Consider the following 19,143-nt stretch of genomic DNA (forward strand, 5'->3'; position numbering starts at 1 on the left):
GCACCTGTTAGGACATGATTTTCTTTACTGACCTGGTGAGGCTGCTGGGAACTCTCAAAGCAATGTATCAGGCTGATATTTCCAAGGGGGCTTCATTGGTTCATAAAGTCAATCATAGTCCCTTAGAGCTGTTTTGTCATGTCTGAGTCTATGCAGCTCTTTCTCAGCTATGACACTCCAGTCAAGTTTTGGTTATATAACCAGTGTTTGTAATTGTGTCTTGTCATAATAGAACAGATTGTTATAGAAATTATGCAAATACATATATTTGCATAAAAACAGGAATATTCACTGAGAGTTTCTGATTTTGGTCCAAAAAGGAGGAAAAATAAATGTTTCCATTTGTTCTAAAGATGTATTTTGTGCAACTGCTGCAAGTTAGTCAATCTAAAACAAAAAGGGTTTTTATTCAGTAAAAAAACAAATTTTTTTTTTTTTTACATTCCAAGTTTTTGTTTAGATTCCAGTTAGTTAACTTACAAGGTAATATTTATTTCAGGAGTACAACAATGATTTTACACTGCTGTACACCACCCAGTGCTCATCACAAGTGCATGCCTTAATTCCCATTACTTATTCAACCCATCCATGTACCCACCTCCACTCTGACAACCATCAGTTTGTTCTTATAATTGAGTTTCTTTTTTTTTTTTAGTTTGATTCTTAGTTTGCCCCTCCCTTTCTTGTTTTCTTTCCTGTTGCTCACTTACTTTGATTTTAAATTATCATAGGAGAGAAATCATATGGTATTTGACATTCCCTGATTTATTTCACTTACCATAAAACTCTCTTGCTCCATCCATGTTGCTGCAAATGGCAAAATTTCATTCCTTTTTAGGCTGATTAATATTTGATCATATATATGTGTGATATATATATATTCTTCTTTATTATTCAGTAGTCAATGACACTTGGGTTGGTCTGCATGAGACAGAAATGCTAACTGTCCCTCACTGTTGAACTGTTCCTCCGACAATTGAGCCATGAACAGAGCCACAGCATTGGACTATACTCATCTTGGCTCTACAAAAGGGTCCCACACAGCAGTTCAGCAGCTTCCCTAAAAGGCCATTCATCTACAGTGAATCTGACACCTGTTGGGTTGTATCCCTGGGATGCTAGGGCTTGGTACTATATCCCTGGGATACTAAAAGAACCATAGCACATACCTTGCTAATCTTGCCTAATCCACTGTCAGGAGTTTTCTTCATTTTCAAATATCATGTAAATATAAAGCATCATTCAATACCCCTCCTCCCTCCAGTGCCCCTGATCTAGGCCTGGGCAAACACAGTCATCATTGTCATCCAACAGCATCTGGTCCTCAGCAACACAGAGGAATTCAGTTAAATCATGAAGAATTCCCTACTCCTCAGAAACCCACCACCCTTTTTAATCCCAATGCATGAATTAATCAGAGGAAACCACCAAGAGCTGCCTTTGTAGTGGCTAAAGGGAGACACCTCCAGTTCCCTCCCCATGTGGGAAAGAATTTTTCACATCTTCTTTTAATAAGTCTTAATTTTCTTTTTTTTTTAAGTCTTAATTTTCTAAGGATGGTGACTTCATTCAGTTTTACTTAGATTCACCTCCTACATCCCAGTGCTAAATGTCTGAAATAATACCCATTCACCCTCCACCTCTCTAATATCAATTTAGTGAGGACATTCTTGCCACAATACAGTCAAAAAAAGAATGTCGGCAATGCCTATATACCTGGAAACAAAAACAAGTTAACATAAAACTACAGATCTGGAGATAACTAGGAAATATAACAAATAGAAACTATTTTTCTAAATCCACAGTCATTTGTGCAAACAAGGACAGTCTTCCTGTTCCACATCCTAATTCTTAACCTTACACATTTTCTAGGTCTTACCTGGGCTACCCTATCACTCCTATTGGGATAAGTTTCTCCTACTTATGGAGTATCTAAGACATCTGGACTGTCATTATGCACAGGTGTCCTTCATAGGCACAGAAAGACAACACCCCTGGGCAGCCGGGGTGGCTCAGAGGTTTAGCGCTGCCTTCAGCCCAGGGCCTGATCCTGAAGACCTGGGACGGAGTCCCACACATCAGGCTCCCTTCATGGAGCCTGCTTCTCCCTCTGCCTGTGTCTCTGCCTCTCTCTCTCTCTCTCTCTCTGATGAATAAATTTTAAAAATCTTAAAAAAAAAAAAAAAAAAAAGAACCCCAGGACTAAGTCTAGATTTACCATTCAAAATAAACAGGTTAAAGAAGGTCTGTGGGAGTCTTTAAGAGACAGGGGAGGGGCATCTGTGTGGCTCAGTCAGTTGGGCGTTGGCCTTGGGCTCAGGTCCTGGTTCTGGGGTCCTGGGATCGAGTCCCGCATCAGGCTCCCTGCCCAATGGAGAGTCTGCTTCTGCTTCTCCCTCTCCCTCTCCCCTTGCTCATGCTTCCTCTCAAATAAAGAAATAAAATCTTAAAAGAAAAACAAAACAGAAAATAATAAGAGACAGGGGAGGGGAAAGCATCGGGGAAAAAGGAGAGGTGATCACTCACTAGGGTGAACTGGAGATGTTATATCACAAGTTACATTACCCACTGAGCCTACTGTGGGAGCCTGAGGGTCATTATGAATTCCATTTGGAGGCATATTTGAGCTTGAAAAATAGATTTCATGAGCAAAGCTCACCCTCCCGAGTTGAAAAAATTTATAGACAAGAAATTATCACTGAAATTAAATGGTGGCAGATATGCAAAGGAATATTGTGGGGGTTTGATATTTTTATGAATTTTGTGATAGTCGTGGAGGCAGCAAGCAGTGGGCAACAGAACAATATTGGAATAGTGGTAATAGGAGGAAGTAGTATCACGTTAGAATTCTTGGAACAAGTATAAACAATGGGTGTGTTCATCAGAAGAAACCAACTGCTTCCACATGTCTCCTCTCCATCGTACCTTTTCAACTACAATATAAAAATCAGGTTGTGTGCATTTCTATATCGAACTTTTTGTTAAATAAACTCATAATACTAAAATATGCTTTCTCAAACATTCTGAACGTGGAAAATTCAGTATTAGCTCTTATTTTAGTATTGTGTAACATAAACTGTTTCTGGTTGAGACTGATTTGGTCCAAAGCTTTTATCCATTAATATAGAAGAATCTGATTAAATGTGAAGCAGGGAAAGCATGTCTTCAATCCTTCTTTTAATGGAAAGATAAAGAATTGCAAATCTGAGGTTTCTTCTGAAACATTAACTGTAATTTTCAAAACTCTTACAGTAGCTTTGATGTATGGACTGCTTCCAAGAACCCCAAGTGCAATACAGTGCAATTGAAGTAAACGCAGGAAGTAATGATACACTTATTTTGAACAAAAATGGGAAAAAATGTAGAGTACAAGAATAGAACTCTAGAGAAAAACAAAACAAACAGGTACATTGCCTTGTGACTTTGCAGGGTGTTGTCTGGGGAATGCACTAGTGAGAAGGCTGCTGTCAGGTCAAGGCCCCAGGGAAACTAGAGGCTACACAAAGTGGATGCCAAATAGCAGCATCATGCAGTACATGAGCTAAAAGATCAACACCATAAGATATCTGTAAGATATAATCTGTAAGATATTTATAATAGTATCACAATATTCACAAAGAAGAGAAAGTGATAACATACATAAATGTGGGAGAAATAATCACAGATTATTGAAACCCAGAGACCACTGAGAAAATGGATCTAGGAATATTATTTCATTTGGTAGTGGTACCAAATAGGTGGTAGATACCATCAATTCCCCATAACATTCAATAAAATGAGCTAGGTTCCCATTGGTGTTGGGATGACATGTCATTCATTATACATTCATGTCAACATGTCAAAAACCATGTTTTACTAATTAAGTTCACAGACTAACTTATGTATTTCAAATCCACTGTATTATCCCTGCTCAAAATACAGAATATAAGCATTAAAAAGCTTTGTGTGCTGATATCATGATGTGAGCACAGTGATTATCATACATTTCAGGCCTGAGTTCATTCTTAAGAAATGTGTATGTACAACTGAATGGCATTGTAGGATGAGTTAGCAATTCTTTCAGGATTTCTTCACATCAACTCATACTCTACCCATTGCTGTAATGAAGATTTATCAGTAGTTTACTGAACTGCCACCTCTTTTTCCTTAAAGAGCAATTAGTAAAACCTTGTATTTCTAATATTCAGGAAATTCTTTAGTTTTAATGCATGAAGAAGAATGTTCTGACCATCTATTTCATGGTAACCTACATGAATGTTATAAACATACATAGCGGGCAGACCAGGTGGCTCAGTGGTTTAGCGCCTGCCTTCAGCCCAGGGCGTGATCCTGGAGACCCCGGATCAAGTCCCACATCAGGCTCCCTGCATGGAGCCTGCTTCTCCCTCTGCCTGTGTCTCTGCCTCTCTATCTCTCATGAAAAAAATAAATAAAATCTTTAAAAAAAAAATAAACATACATAGCATCTCAAATTAGATTTTCTTATCATACTGTCCTTCATTTTCTATGGAAAATGACATATGCAGGAGTCCCATTTAATGAAGCAGGGCATCTCATATCTTTATTGCAGAACCAATCAGCCTCATAGCGTCATATACCCCCTAGGAATAAATGCATTTTCTGAAGTGATAGGAGAGTAAAATACATGATTATATTTTAATCACAATCTCAAATAGGGTCAATGGGGAAAATCAAATATTGAAATTATACCTTACTAAAAATCTACCCACAAAATCTGTTGAAACATAAATAAATAGCATATACATGTTGTCTAACTTTTTATATTTCCTTATGAAACTATTTTCCAACAGAATACTGAGTAGTGACTGATGCACTGTCTACTAGATTTCTGTGACATTTACTGACATTTTGTATTCACTTAAATAGTTTTTTCAACATTGTTATCTTTCAATTTACTCTTTTTTCAATTTACTCTCTTTAATGCACTGATATTTGCTTGAGTGTATAATAAAATGAGGTCTTCCCCATTCATTATACTTCTAGGATTTGAATCAAGCACGCATTTTGAGATATGAAGGACAGATTGAATTCCAGTTAAAGGTTTGACCAATTTGTTTACATTTTAGAGTTTTGCTCCTATATGATAACTGTAATGTTGAGTAAGTTTTGAGTTCCTGTGAGACATTTTAAATATTTGTATAGTTACTCTCCAATATGAGTTTTCTGATGTGGATAAGGGATGAGCAGTTCTTTTTTTTTTTATTTTTTTTTTAAGATTTTATTTATTTATTTATTCATGAGAGAGAGAGAGAGGCAGAGACACAGGCAGAGGCAGAAGCAGGCTCCATGCAGGGAGCCCAACATGGGACCTGATCCCAGGTCTCCAGGATCACATCCTGGGCTGAAGGCAGCTCTAAACCGCTGAGCCACCTGGGCTGCCCAAGCAGTTCTTAATAGCTATATCCAATTCATCAAGTTTGTAAGTTTCTCTCTAGGACGATATCTGTGATGTTGAGTAAGGATTGAGTGCTGGATAAAGTCCTTGTCACATTCCTTACATTGGTAAGATTTCTCTCCAGTATGAATTCTCTGATGTTGAGTAAGGGTTGATCACCTGTTAAAGGCCTGACCACATTCTTTACATTGGTAAGGTTTCTCTCCAGTGTGAATGCTGTTATGTTGAGTAAGGTTTGAGGACTGGAAAAAGGCCTTGCCACATTCTTTACATTGGTAAGATTTCTTTCCAGTATGAATTCTATGATGTCATGTAAGAGATGAGTGCCTCTTAAGGGCCTTCCCACATTCCTTACATTGGTAAGGATTCTCTTCAGTATGAATTCTGTGATGTCCAGTAAGGTTTGTGTCCCTGTTAATGGCCTTTCCACATTATTTACATGTGTAAGTTTTCTCTCCAGTATGGATTCTGTGATATCAAGTAAGGAGTGAGTGCCATTTAAAGATCTTGCCCCATTCTTTATATTTCTCAGGTTTCTTTACAGTAGGGACTATTTTATGTATACTTAGTGTTGAAAATGGACTAAAGTGGTCTCAGATTTATTGCACCTGAGTGTTTTTCCTCATGAATTCTGATGATCACCAACATTGGAGAACTGCTTGAGAGCTTCCCCACATTGATTATACTCATAAGAATTCTCTGCTAGAAGGATACTCTTATGGAAAATAAGGTTAGAGCTTTGGTCAAACACTTCCCCTCATTAGTACACTCATAATGGGTCTCTGGAAACCAAGTCCTCACACAGCTACTAACATTGGAGCCCTGGTTAAATATTTTCTCAGATTCACTGCATTGAACAACTCTGTCTCCATTGATATGGCTCTGGTAATGTTGCAGGGTTGAGTCCTCGGTGAAGGACTTCTCAAATGCTTCCCACTTAGCATGTGGTTCTTCATTTTTCAAACTCTGCTTATCAGAAATATTTGACTGAAATGTCAATCAATCCTATTTTCAAAATGTTCCAAATCACTATGTACAATACAGATTAAGTCACTATCCAGTTTTTGCAAATTGTCTTTCCACAAATAGGTATGTTTGATTATTTCATTGGAGCTTTTGCTTAGAGACACATGCTTCATAGAAGCAACTGACTTAAAAAGGGTGGTTTTCTAAAATGGTGTGTGTCCTTCACCACCACCAGCAGTGAGATTTTTATTAAAGGCAGATGTCTCAGTTTGGCATGTCCTTCACGATGTCTTTGACACCCTTCACTCTCCCCATCACTGTTGCAGTATGTCATGAAGTGTAAATTCTCAACAGCACTATTTATGTATCCACCCATTGAGTCTTTCTGGAAAAAAACTTCTATGCTTAGCTTCAGCAGGAAACTCTGGGCATTCTGTGAAGATATGGCTGAAAGATATCAAGGAAGATAAAAGTCACATCATTCCACTTACTATTTCAGATGAATCTACTGATGACTTCTAAAATACAACTTTGAAATCCATCAGAGAATATTAGAAAGGTGGCTGAGATAGAGTCATCAAGACATCATTCCTCCATGGACACGTAACTTTGCACACAACACACTGACCACGTGTCTTAATAGATAATTCTATACTATTGTCATGTTATAGCACAAATTATTTTCCTATGCCTCAAATAATCAGGAAAAATATCACAGGAGCACAAAATTAGTAGGAGGAAAATTAGACATAAAACTGGAATAAGCAAATAGGATATTGTAAAAATAACACACCAACATACAATGAGTTAGCTGTCACAAAAGATCAACAAAATTGACAGGCTTTTAACTAAATCAAGTAAGAGTGAAAGAGAAAAGACCAACTAAAATGAAAAGTGTAGAAGTGGAAGCAGACACAATATAACTGATACCATAAAAATAAAAGTAATTAAGAGGAAAAGACGCATAATTCTATGCCCACAAATTGATCCCAAAGACAACAACAAATAAAATAGATGTTCTGGGATCCCTGGATGGCTCAGCGGTTTAGCGCCTGCCTTCCGCCCAGGGCATGATCCCGAAGTCCTGGGATCGAGTCCCACATCAGGCTCCCTGCATGGAGCCTGCAGGGATGAGCAGTTCTTTTTTTTCTCCCTCTGCCTGTGTCTTTGCCTCTCTTTGTGTCTCTCATGAATGAATAAATAAATAAAATCTTAAAAAAAAATAGACGTAATCTGTTTGGACTCCATCATGAAGAAATATTCAAAAATTACAACTGATATGCAAGGGCAGCCTGGGTGGCTCAGTGGTTTAGCACCGCCTTCAGCCCAGGGTCTGATCCTGGAGACTGGAGATCAAGTCCCACATTGGGCTCCCTGCATGGAGCCTGCTTCTCCCTCTGCCTGTGTCTCTGTCTCTCTCTGTGTCTCTCTCTGTGTGTCTCTCACGAATAAATAAAATCTTTAAAAAAAAAAACTGATCTGCAAGTAGTAAACAGGTTGAAAGAATACTGAAAAAATTCCCAATAAAGAAAAGTCCTGTGCCAGATGAATTCACTGGAGAATTCCAACATTTAATGAGAAAGTACTTCAAATCTCAAACATTTTCCACCAATTGTTAATTAGAGAAATTATCAAAGTACTCACTCTGTGCTACCAATATTACCAGGTCATCCAGGCCAGGGGAAGACACTACAAGTAAAGAAAGCTACAAACTACTACTTGTGAAGAATATTCAGCCACAGTCCACGGTAGACTAAGCAAAGTGATCAAGCACATTTTATCATTTTACAACATAATCGTGGGAAATCGTCCTGGAGGGCAGCCCAGGTGGCTCAGCGGTTTAGCGCCGCCTTCAGCCCAGGGTCTGATCCTGGAGACCTGGGATTGAGTCCCATGTCGGGCTCCCTGCATGGAGTCTGCTTCTCCCTCTGCCTGTGTCTCTGCCTCTCTGTCTGTCTCTGTGTCTCTCATGAATGAATAAATAATTTTTTTTTAAAAGAAATCATCCTGGAAGTAAGAGATTCTGACATATAGAAAAGAATAAATGGAAGACTCTCCATTAAGAGAATGAAGATCAAAATAATGTGGTATTTGATACAAATGTAAACATACTGGACAACATACATGATCAACATGCTCAGTGAAGTAGGGATGTAAAGCAACTATATCAACCTAATAAAAGCTATATATGTATATATATATATCTAACATATCAAATCCTTTTTAAAAAAATATTTTTCATTTATTCATTCAATATATATATATATATTATACATGTACTATATATATGTGTGTATAGATGTGTGTGTATGTAGGCACACACACAGGAACATTATTCAGCCATCAAAAGACTGAAATAAAAAAAAAAAAAGACTGAAATCTGGGCAGCCTGGGTGGCTCGCGGTTTAGTGCCACCTTCAGCACAGGGTGTGATCCTGGAGACCAGCGATCGAGTCCCACGTCAGGCTCCCTGCATGGAGCCTGCTTCTCCCTCTGCCTATGTCTCTGCCTCTCTCTCTCTTTCTCTCATGAATAAATAAATAAAATATTTTTAAAAAAAGACTGAAATCTTGCCATTTTATGGCACTGATAGAACTAGAAGTTATTATGCTAAGCAAATAAGTCAGAGAAGAACAAATACCATATGATTTCATTCATAAGTGGAGATTAAGGGATGTCTGAGTAACTCAGTGGTTGAGCATCTGCCTTTGGCTCAGGGCGTGATCCCAGGGTCCTGGGATCAAGCTCTGCTTTGGGCTCCCCTCAGGGAGCCTGCTTCTCCCTCTATGTCTCTGCCTTTCTCTGTGTCTCTCATGAATAAATGAAATCTTAAAAAAAAAAAAAAAAGTGTATCAGTAGACCTGCTATAAGAGGAAGGTTAAAGTGCTTCTAATAGAATTAAAAGAATTCTAAACGGTAACTAAAACCATATGAAAATATGAAGCTGTCTGCAAAATACAAATACTTCCACTCTTATAAGAACCAATAGTATTGTAATGAGGGAGCACAAGTTGCTTTTATTTCTACTACAAAATGTTTTTAAATTGAAGATAAAAATCAGGGCAGGGGTGCCCGGGTGGCTCAGTGGTTGAGCATCTGCCTTCAGCTCAGGTTGTGACCCCGGGGTCCCTGGATCGAGTCCCACATGGGGCTCCCTGCATAGAGCCTGCTTCTCCCTCTGCCTGTGTCTCTGCCTCTCTCTCTCTCTCTCTCTCTCTCTCCCCCTCCCTGTGTCTTTCATGAATAAATAAATAAAATCTTAAAAAAAAAAAGAAAAATCATAGAGGTAGGTAATAAAGTACACAACTTAAAAATAAAATCGGTAATATTGGTTACATAAAGTGGTGCAGGAATGGAGTTAAGTAGAATAATTTTAAATGCAATTCAGAACATCACTTTAAAATGTTTTTTTAGGGCAGCCCCGGTGGCCTAGCAGTTTAGCTCAGCCTGCAGCCCAGGGTATAATCCTGGAGATCCGGGATCAAGTCCCACATCGGGCTCCCTGCATGGAGCCTGCTTCTCCCTCTCCCTGTGTTTCTGCCTCTCACTCTCTGTCATGAATAAATAAATAAAATCTTTTAAAAAAATGGTTTTTAAAACCTTTAGGTTATTTTAAGTAATCTATGTGAAATTACAATGAAAATGTGTACAGAAGACAAAAGTCAACATAATGGTATCAAAGCATGTCATGGGTATAATGCCACAATTAAAATATAATACCTAAACTTAAAACAGAGGTAGGAAATGTTTCAAAATTGCTTTCAATTCAAAAATGTCCCTTATGCAAGGAGAATAAAAACTCACCAGTAAATAGTAAATAAGTGATGCAATTAATTTTATCATGAGGACAATTCACGTAGGCCTGATAACAACACACACTGATCACTAAATCAAGAAAGAAATAAATACATAAGATGAGTTGCCAAGTATGTATGAGGAATATTGATAGAGATAAAAACACGTAATTTTATTGGCAAAGGGCATCAAGTTGGTTCATATTTGAGGTAAACTCACACTGTCTTTAAATGTACTGAGATAAATGGATAAAGAAGATGTGGTCTATGTATACAATGGAATATTCCTCAGCCATTAGAAACGACAAATACCCACCATTTGCTTCGATGTGGAGGGACCTGGAGGGTATTATGCTGAGTGAAATAAGTCAATCGGAAAAGGACAGACATTATATGGTCTCATTCATTTGGGGGAATATAAAGATTAGTGAAAGGGAATAAAGGAGAAAGGAGAGAAAATGAGTGAAAATATCAGTGAGGGTAACAAAACATGAGAGACACCTAACTCTGGGACACGAACAAGGGGGAGTGGAAAGGGAGGTGGGCAGGGGATTTGGGTAACTGGGTGATGGGCACTGAGGGGGGCACTTGGCAGGAATGAGCACTGGGTGTTATGCTATATGTTGACCAACTGAACTCCAATAAAAAAAAAAAGGAAAAAAATAAATGTAGTGAGATGAAAATCATCATCCTGTAACAAAAAAATACACTGGTAAAATGAAACTACAACTAACTAATGTTGTGGAAAGTCCCAGACAAAAAGAAGCACATTATCATGGAATTAGAAACACCAGAATAAGACAAATTTAACCCAACATTTCTCCATAAAACTTAGATGAATTATTTTAAAGGAAAATAAGTGTATAACTGTATTTTTAAGCTGTGACTATGACCCCCTGAAAAACAAGCATTAGAATTATTGGCATGTCTTCACTAATAGTAAATTTTAACGAATATTCCTTCAAACCAACCCAAAAGGGGTGTAATGATAATTTTACCAATAAGCACTTAAAAGACATTAAAAATGTATATTATTAATATATTCCTCCTTTTACATAGAATGTAAGGTATGATTCATTCTTTAGAACCAAGCAGGGGATCCCTGGGTGGCTCAGCGGTTTAGCATCTGCCTTCAGCCTAGGGCGTGATCTTGGAGTCCTGGAATTGAGTCCCACATCGGGCTCCCTGCATGGAGCCTGCTTCTCCCTCTGCCTGTGTCTCTGCCTCTCTCTCTCTCTCTCTCTCTCTCTCTCTGTGTCTCATTAATAAATAAATAAAATCTTAAAAAAAATAGAACCAAGCAAATAGGGACGCCTGGATGGCTCAGCCGTTGAGCATCTGCCTTCAGCCCAGGGCATGATCCTGGAGTTCTGGGATCAAGTCCCACATCGGGCTCCCTGAATGCCTATGTCTCTGCCTTCTCTCTGTCTCTCTCATGAATAAATAAAAATCTAAAAAACAAAACAAAACAAGCAAATAGAAGACTAATCCAAGATGGCAGAGGAGTAGGATACCTCATTTTCCTACAATCCCATAACTTCAGCTAGATGGGTATCAAATCATTCTGAACATCTGTGAACTCAAGTAGAGATCTAAGAAAAGACTGGCCTCAACTCTGCAAATAGAAAAGTGACCACATTCTGCAAGGTAGGAGACACGGAGAGGTGAATCAAGGTGATACGTGGTAAGATAGACCACAGGAGGTGGGAGCCTCCTTAAGCTGGCATCAGAAAGTGATATAGCAGTGGAGCACAAAATCAGAACTTTTAGAAGTTGCTCTGGTGAGGGATGTCCCTACTGAAAAGCACTCAGGAGGCGAAGTGGGAAGAATCTATATGGGCCAGCGTGGGCTCAGGATCCTCAGGCTCACAAGAAGCCCCGGTTGCCTGCAGGAGGCAGAATTCTCAGACATCAGAGTGGGGAAGCCAGCTGACTCAGTGAGCCCAGGACATGGCTCTCAGCTTGGAGCTGCCATATACCACAAGGAGTGACACGGGAGGACTGTTCTCCCAGCAGGAGCCCAATAAATGGGAGAAACAGGGAGACCTTCCTTCCTCCGCCAGGAGGAGCAATGCAGGTGCAGCCCCAGGAGTCTGCAAGGTTTAGAAACTCCAAACAGGGTCATGTGACTGAGACAGAAATGCTCAGTCACAGGCAGGGTAAGCACAGAGTGAGAAGAGAGACCACAGAGACAGGAGTGACTGACTACTTTTCCCTGAGGGTGCACTGAGTAGTGGGGCCCCAAGCTTTCAGCTTTGGGGCTGGAGATGGGGAGGCCACCATTTTCACTCTCGTCCTCTAAAGTAGAGCAGAAAAAAGAAAAAATAAAAAAAATAAAGTAGAGCAGAAAGCTTTCAGGGAACAAAAGCCACACAGAACAATCGATAGCCCCTTACTGAGCATGTCCCCCCAGCAAGGGTGGTGCAATTCCAATGGGCAAAGACACCTGAGAATCAATACAATAGGCCCCTCTCCCAGAAGATCAACAAGAACATCGGGCTAGGACCAAGTTTACCAAACACAGAGAACCGCAGAACTCTAGCTCTAGGGGAACATAGTATATAGAATTCATGAGTTTTTTTCTCCACAATTAGATAATCTTTCAATTTTATTTTTTTCTTTTTCTTATTAACTGATTTATTATATCTACACTTTAAAAATTTTTTATTAATCTTCATGTTTACAGTTACATTCTATCATTTCAATGTCTTTAATTTTATTTTTGTATACATGTTTCTCTTTCTTTACAATTTTGAGATGAAATTTCATCTAAGAGGCCAAAATACACCCAGAACGTGATGTATCACTCTGTTCTCTTCACCTGTCTGATCATATTCTTTTTCCTTTTTCTTCTTTTTTTCCCCATACAGTCTTTTTTAATATGCATCTTCACAGTTACACTCTGTCCATTCAATGTGTTGAATTTTCTTTCTTTTAAAAGATTTTATTTTATTATTTATTCATGAGACACACAGAGAGAGAGAGAGAGAGAGAGAGAGAGAGGCAGAGACAAAGGCAGAGGGAGAAGCAGGCTCCATGCAGGGAGCCCGAAGTGGGACTCGATCCTGGGTCTCTAGGATCACACCCTGGGCTGAAGGTGGTGCTAAACAGCTGAGCCACCCAGGCTGTCCTGAATATTCTTTTTGTATGTATATTTTTTTCTTTCTTCATAGTTTTTAGATTTGTTTCTTCTAAAAAAACCAAAGTACGCTCAGGATATAATGTATTACTCTGTTCTGTGCACCAGATTGCATTTCTTTCTTTTTTCTTTCCATTTCTGATCTCCTTTGATTTATTTAGTGTATATATCTCTGGGGTCATGATGCTGTTTTCACTATTTTTTGTTCTCATTCATCTCATTTGTATCATCATTAGACACAATGACAAGACAGAAAATCTCACCTCAAAAAAGAAAACAAGAGGAATGCCTGGGTGGCTCAGCAGTTGAGCATCTGCCTTTGACTCAGGGCCTGATCCTGGATTCCCAGGATTGAATCCTACATCAGGCTCTTTGTATGGAGCCTGCTTCTCTTCCCTCTGCCTGTGTCTCTGCCTCTCTTTCTGTGTCTCTTATGAATGAATAAATAAAATCTTAAAAAAAATAGAACACTTCAACATATCTAATAGTGAACCTTACAAATCTCAGAGGAAGGGGAAACTCCTGAGAGAAACTTGAGCCAAGAGGTCCTTAACCTACAAGGGTAGAAACACTAGACTGGCAGCATATCTATCCACAGAGATCTGGCAGGCCAGAAAGGACTGCATGATATAGTCAATGTCCTACATGGGAAAAAATATGCAGCAAAGAATCCTTTATCCAGCAAGGCTGTCATTCAAAAATAGAAAGGGAGATAAAGAGCTTCTAGGACAAATGGAAACTAAAAGAATTAGCGATCACCAAACCAGCCTTGCAACAAATATGAAGGGGGATCCTTTAAGCAAAGTGAGAGCCCAAAAGTAACATGTAACAAAGAAACAAATAATATACAGAAACAGTGACTTTACCCGTAATATAATGGTACTAAATTCATATCTTTCAATACTTCCTCTGAATGCAAATGGGCTAAATGCCCCAGTCAAAAGATATAGGATATCAATCAGATTGGATAAATAAGCAAGACCCATCAATATGTTCTCTGCAAGAGACTCATTTTATTTTTTTTAAGATTTTATTTATTTATTCATGAGAGACACAGAGAGAGAGAGGCAGAGACACAGGCAGAAGGAGAAGCAGGCTCCATGCAGAGAAGGAGACTCGATCCCAGATCTTCAGGATCAGGCCCTGGGCTGCAGGTGGCACTAAACCGCTGAGCCACCCGGGCTGCCCAAGAGATTCATTTTAGACCCAAAGTCACAGAATGAAAGTGAATGGATAGAAAATCATTTATTATGCTAATAGATATCAAAAGAAAGCTACCGGGACACCTGGGTGGCTCAGTGGTTGAGAGCCTGCCTTTGGCTCAGATTTTTTAAATCTTTAAAAAAGAAAAAGAATAAAAGCAAGCAAGCAAGCAAGCGGTAACAATCCTTATATCAGAAAATTGGATTTTTTAAAAAAGATTTTATTTATTTATTCATGAGAGACACACAGAGAGAGAGAGAGAGAGAGAGAGAGAGAGAGGCTGATACACAGGCAGAAGGAAAGGCAGGCTCCATGCAAAGAGCTCAATGTGGGACTCGATCCTGGGACTCCAGGATCATACCTTGGGCTGAAGGCAGGCACTAAACCACTGAGCCACCCAGCAATCCCCAGAAAATTGGATTCTAAATCAAAACTATATTAAGACATGAGGAAGGACACTATATTATAATTAAAGAGTCTATCCAAAGGAAGATTTAACAATTGTAAACATTTATGCCACTACCATGGGAGCAGCCAGTAAGATAAAACAATTAATAATAAAATTAAAGAAACACATCGATAATAATAATATCATAAGAGTAGGGGATTTTAACACCTCACTCTCTGCAATGGACAGATACTCTAAGCAGAAGATCAACAAGGGTGGATCCCTGGGTGGCGCAGCGGTTTAGCGCCTGCCTTTGGCCCAGGGCGCGATCCTGGAGACCTGGGATCGAATCCCACATCGGGCTCCCGGTGCATGGAGCCTGCTTCTCCCTCTGCCTATCTCTCTCTCTCTGTGTGACTATCATAAATAAATAAAAATTAAAAAAAAAAAAAAAAGAAGATCAACAAGGAAACAAGGACTTTGAATGACACATTGGATCAGATGGACTTCACAGATAGAATCAGAGCATTTCATCCTAAACCAAGTGGAACATTGTTAAGTGCATGTGGAACAGTCTCCAGAATAGATCACTTAATGGGTCACAAATCAGGTCTCAACAGGTACCAAAAGATTGAGATCATTCTTTGCATGTTTTCAGACCACAATGCTTTGAAACTGGATCCCAGTCACAGGAGGAAATTTGGAAGGAATTCAAGTATGTGGAGGGTAAAGAGCATCTGACTATAGAATGAATGAGTCAAACAGAAGATTAAGAAGAATTTTAAAGATTCATGGAAACAAATGAATACAAAAACACACCTGTTCAAAGCTTTTGGAATGCAATGAAGCAGTCTCAGAGAAAAGGATATAGCAGGGCAGCCCCAGTGACTCAGCGGTTTAGCGCTGCCTTCAGCCCAGGGTGTGATCCTGGAGACCCAGGATCCGGTCCCACATCAGGCTCCCTGCATGGAGCCAGCTTCTCCCTCTGCCTGTGTCTCTGCCTCTCTCTCTCTCTCTCTCTCTCTGTGTCTCTCATGAATAAATAAATAAATAAAATCTTAAAAAGAAAAGGATATAGCAATACAAGCATTTCTCAAGAAACAAGAAGGGTCTCAAATACATGACTTAACTTTTCACCTAAAAGCACTGGAGAAAGAACAGTGCTTAAAGCCTAAACCAAGCAGGAGAAGAGAAATAATACAGATTAGAGCAAAAATCGGGGAAATAGAAACCAAAAGAACAGAAGAACAGATTAACGAAATTAGGACAGCAGAACACCAACGAAATGAGGAGCTGCTTCTTTGAAAGAATGAATAAGATCGATAAGGGATCTCTGGGTGGCTCAGCAGTTTGGCACTCGCCTTTGGCCTAGGGTGTGATCCTGGAGTCCTGGAATGGAGTCCCACGTCCGGCCCCCTGCATGGAGCCTGCTTCTCCCTCTGCCTGTGTCTCTGCCTCTCTCTGTGTCTCTCTCTCTCATGAATAAATAAATCTTTTAAAAAAAATTCTCACCAAAATACTAGCCAATAGGATCCAACAGGACATTAAAAGGATTATTTACCATGACCAAGTGGGATTTATTTCTGGGCTGCAAAAGTGGTTCAACATCAGCAAATCAATAAACGTGATTCACTACATTAAGAAAGAAAGGACAAGAACTATATGACCCTCACAATACATGCAGAAAAGCATTTGACAAAGTACAGAGTCCATTTTTTTTTTTTTTTTTAATTAAAATTCTTTACGGGGCAGCCCTGGTGGCTCAGCAGTTTAGCGCCGCCTTCAGCCCAGGGTGTGATCCTGCAGACCAGGGATTGAGTCCCACGTCGAGCTCCCTGCATGGAGCCAACTTCTCCTGCCTCTCTCTCTCTCTCTCGCTCTCTCTCTCTCTCTCTCTCTCGATCTGTCACTCATGAATGAATAAATAAATAAAATCTTAAAAAACAAAACAAACAAACAAAAAAAACTCTTCACAGGGATGCCTGATGGCTCAGCGGTTTAGCGCCTGCCTTCCACCCAGGGCGTGATCCTAGAGTCCTGGGATTGATTCCCACATCGAGCTCTTTGCATGGAGCCTGCTTCTCCCTCTTTCTCTCTGTGGGTCTCTCATGAATAAATAAAATCTTTTAAAAAATCAAAATTAAAATAAAAATAAAACTCTTCACAGTGTAGAGATAGAAGAAACATGTCTCAATATCATAAAAGCCATCTACAAAAAGCCCTCACTGTATATCATTCTCTCTCTTTTTTTAAAGATTTTATTTATTTATTTTTTCATAAGAGACACACAGAGGCAGAGACACAGGCGGAGGTAGAAGCAGGCTCCATGCAGGAAGCCCGATGTGGGACCCCATCCTGGGACTCCAGGATCACTCCCTGAGGCAAAGGCAGACACTTTCAGCCGCTGAGCCACCCAGGCATCCCTGCATATCATTCTCAATGGGGGAAAATTAAGAGCTTTTCCCCTAAGGTCAGGAACACAACAGGGATGTCCACTCTCACCACTGAGGTTCAACATAGTACTATAAGTCTGAGCCTCAATAATGGGACACCAAAAAGAAATACAAGGTATCCAAGTTGGAAGAGAAGAAGACAGCCTCTCACACTTTGCAGATGACATGATACTCTATGTGGGAAAACCCAAAAGACTCCACCCCTAAAATTGCTAGAATTTGTACAGGAACTCAGCAAAAGTGGCAGGAGATAAAATCAATGCACAGAAATTGGTTGCATTTCTATTCATTCATTAACAATAAGACAGAAGAAAAAGAGAAATGAAGGCGTCCATCCCACTTACCATGGTACCCAAAACCACAAGATACAGAGGGAAAAACCTAACCAAAGAGGCAAAGGATCTGTACTCTGGAAACTACGGAACACTTATGAAAGAAATTGAGGAAGACAACAAAATGAAAGAAACGTTTGTTGCTCATGCAGTGGAAGAACAAATATGATTGAAATGACTATGCTACATAGAGCCATCTATACATTCAATGCAATCCCTATCAAAACACCATCCACATTTTTCACAGAGCTAGGATAAATAATCCTACAATTTGCATGGAACCAGAAAAGACCTCCATAAGCCAAAGGAATGTTGAAAAAGAAAACCAAAGCTGGTGGCATCACAATTCTGAACTTCAGGTCCTATTAGAAAGCTGGAATGATCAAGACACAATGGTACTACTAAAAGTCAGACAAAAGATCAATGGAACAGAAAAAAGAACACAGAAAAGAACCCTCAACCCATGATCAACTAATCTTCCACAAAGCAGGAAAGAATATCCAACTGAAAAAAGACAGTTTCTACAAAGATCATTATGGGAAATTGGAGAGCCACATGAGAAAAATGAAACTGCAGCATTTTCTTACACCATATAAAAAAATAAACTCAAAATGGATGAAAGACCTAAATGTGAGACAGGAATCCATCAAAATCCTTGAGGAGAATACAAGAAGCAACATCTGCGACTTGGCCACAGCAACTTGTTGCTAGTCATGTCACCAAAGGGAAGGGAAACAAAGTCAAAAATGGATTCTTGGGACTTCATCAAGATAAAAAGCTTTTGCACTGCAAAGGAAACACTTGAGAAAACCAAAAGATAACCCACAGAATGGGAGAAGATATTTGCAAATGTCTTTTTTTTTTTTTTTTAAGATTTTACTTATCTATTCATAGAGATGCAGAGAGAGAGAGAGAGAGAGGCAGAGACACAGGCAGAGGGAAAACCAGGCTCCATGCAGAGACCCTGACATGGGACTCGATCCAGAGTCTCCAGATCCCGCCCTGGGCTGCAGGCGGCGCTAAACCACTGCGCCACCCGGGCTGCCCACAAATGTCTTAACAGATAAATGGTTAGTATCCAAAAGCTGTAAAGAACTGGTGAAACTCCACACTGAAAAAACAATCCAATCAAGAACTGGGTAGAAGACATGAACAGACATTTCTTCAAGAAGACGTACAAATGGCAAAACACACGTTAGAATGATGCTTAATTAGGGCAGCCTGGGTGGCTCAGTGGTTTAGCACCGCCTTCAGCCTCGGGATCGAGTCCCACATCAGGCTCCCTGCATGAAGCCTGCTTCTCCCTCTGCCCGTGTCTCTGCCTCTCTCTCTGTCTATAATAAATAAATAAATCTTTAAAAATGAAATAAAATAATGCTTAATTAACATCACTCGGTATCAGAGAAATATTAATCAAACCTACAATAAGATACCACCTCACACTGCTCAGAA

At 39.5% G+C, this 19,143-nt stretch overlaps 1 protein-coding gene and 2 pseudogenes across 7 annotated transcripts in view; 1 reads left to right on the plus strand and 2 right to left on the minus strand.

Moving 5' to 3' along the window:
• The window catches only part of LOC140600269 (KRAB domain-containing protein 5-like), a 46,412-nt gene that overhangs the window by 19,605 nt on the left and 7,664 nt on the right, over positions 1 to 19,143 (minus strand). For 2 of the 7 annotated variants that reach the window (XM_072768439.1, XM_072768438.1), the window contains 2 exons: positions 10,187 to 10,267; positions 5,209 to 6,829 (listed from right to left, as the gene is read on the minus strand). The exons of 3 other annotated variants lie outside the window; for them this stretch is intronic. In XM_072768439.1, coding sequence (XP_072624540.1) covers positions 6,552 to 6,829; positions 10,187 to 10,267 — 359 coding nt within the window. In that variant the 3' untranslated portion in view covers positions 5,209 to 6,551. Of the gene's footprint in view, positions 1 to 5,208; positions 6,830 to 10,186; positions 10,268 to 19,143 lie in introns of those variants that run through there. 2 more of the 7 variants (XR_012003519.1, XR_012003520.1) reach the window with 1 other exon arrangement.
• LOC140600283 (small nuclear ribonucleoprotein G pseudogene) lies at positions 2,645 to 2,865 on the plus strand (annotated as a pseudogene).
• Positions 4,535 to 6,288, minus strand: LOC140608669 (uncharacterized; annotated as a pseudogene).

Source organism: Canis lupus, chromosome 1, assembly GCF_048164855.1.
Source record: "Canis lupus baileyi chromosome 1, mCanLup2.hap1, whole genome shotgun sequence".
NCBI classification, from domain to species: Eukaryota; Metazoa; Chordata; class Mammalia; order Carnivora; family Canidae; genus Canis; species Canis lupus.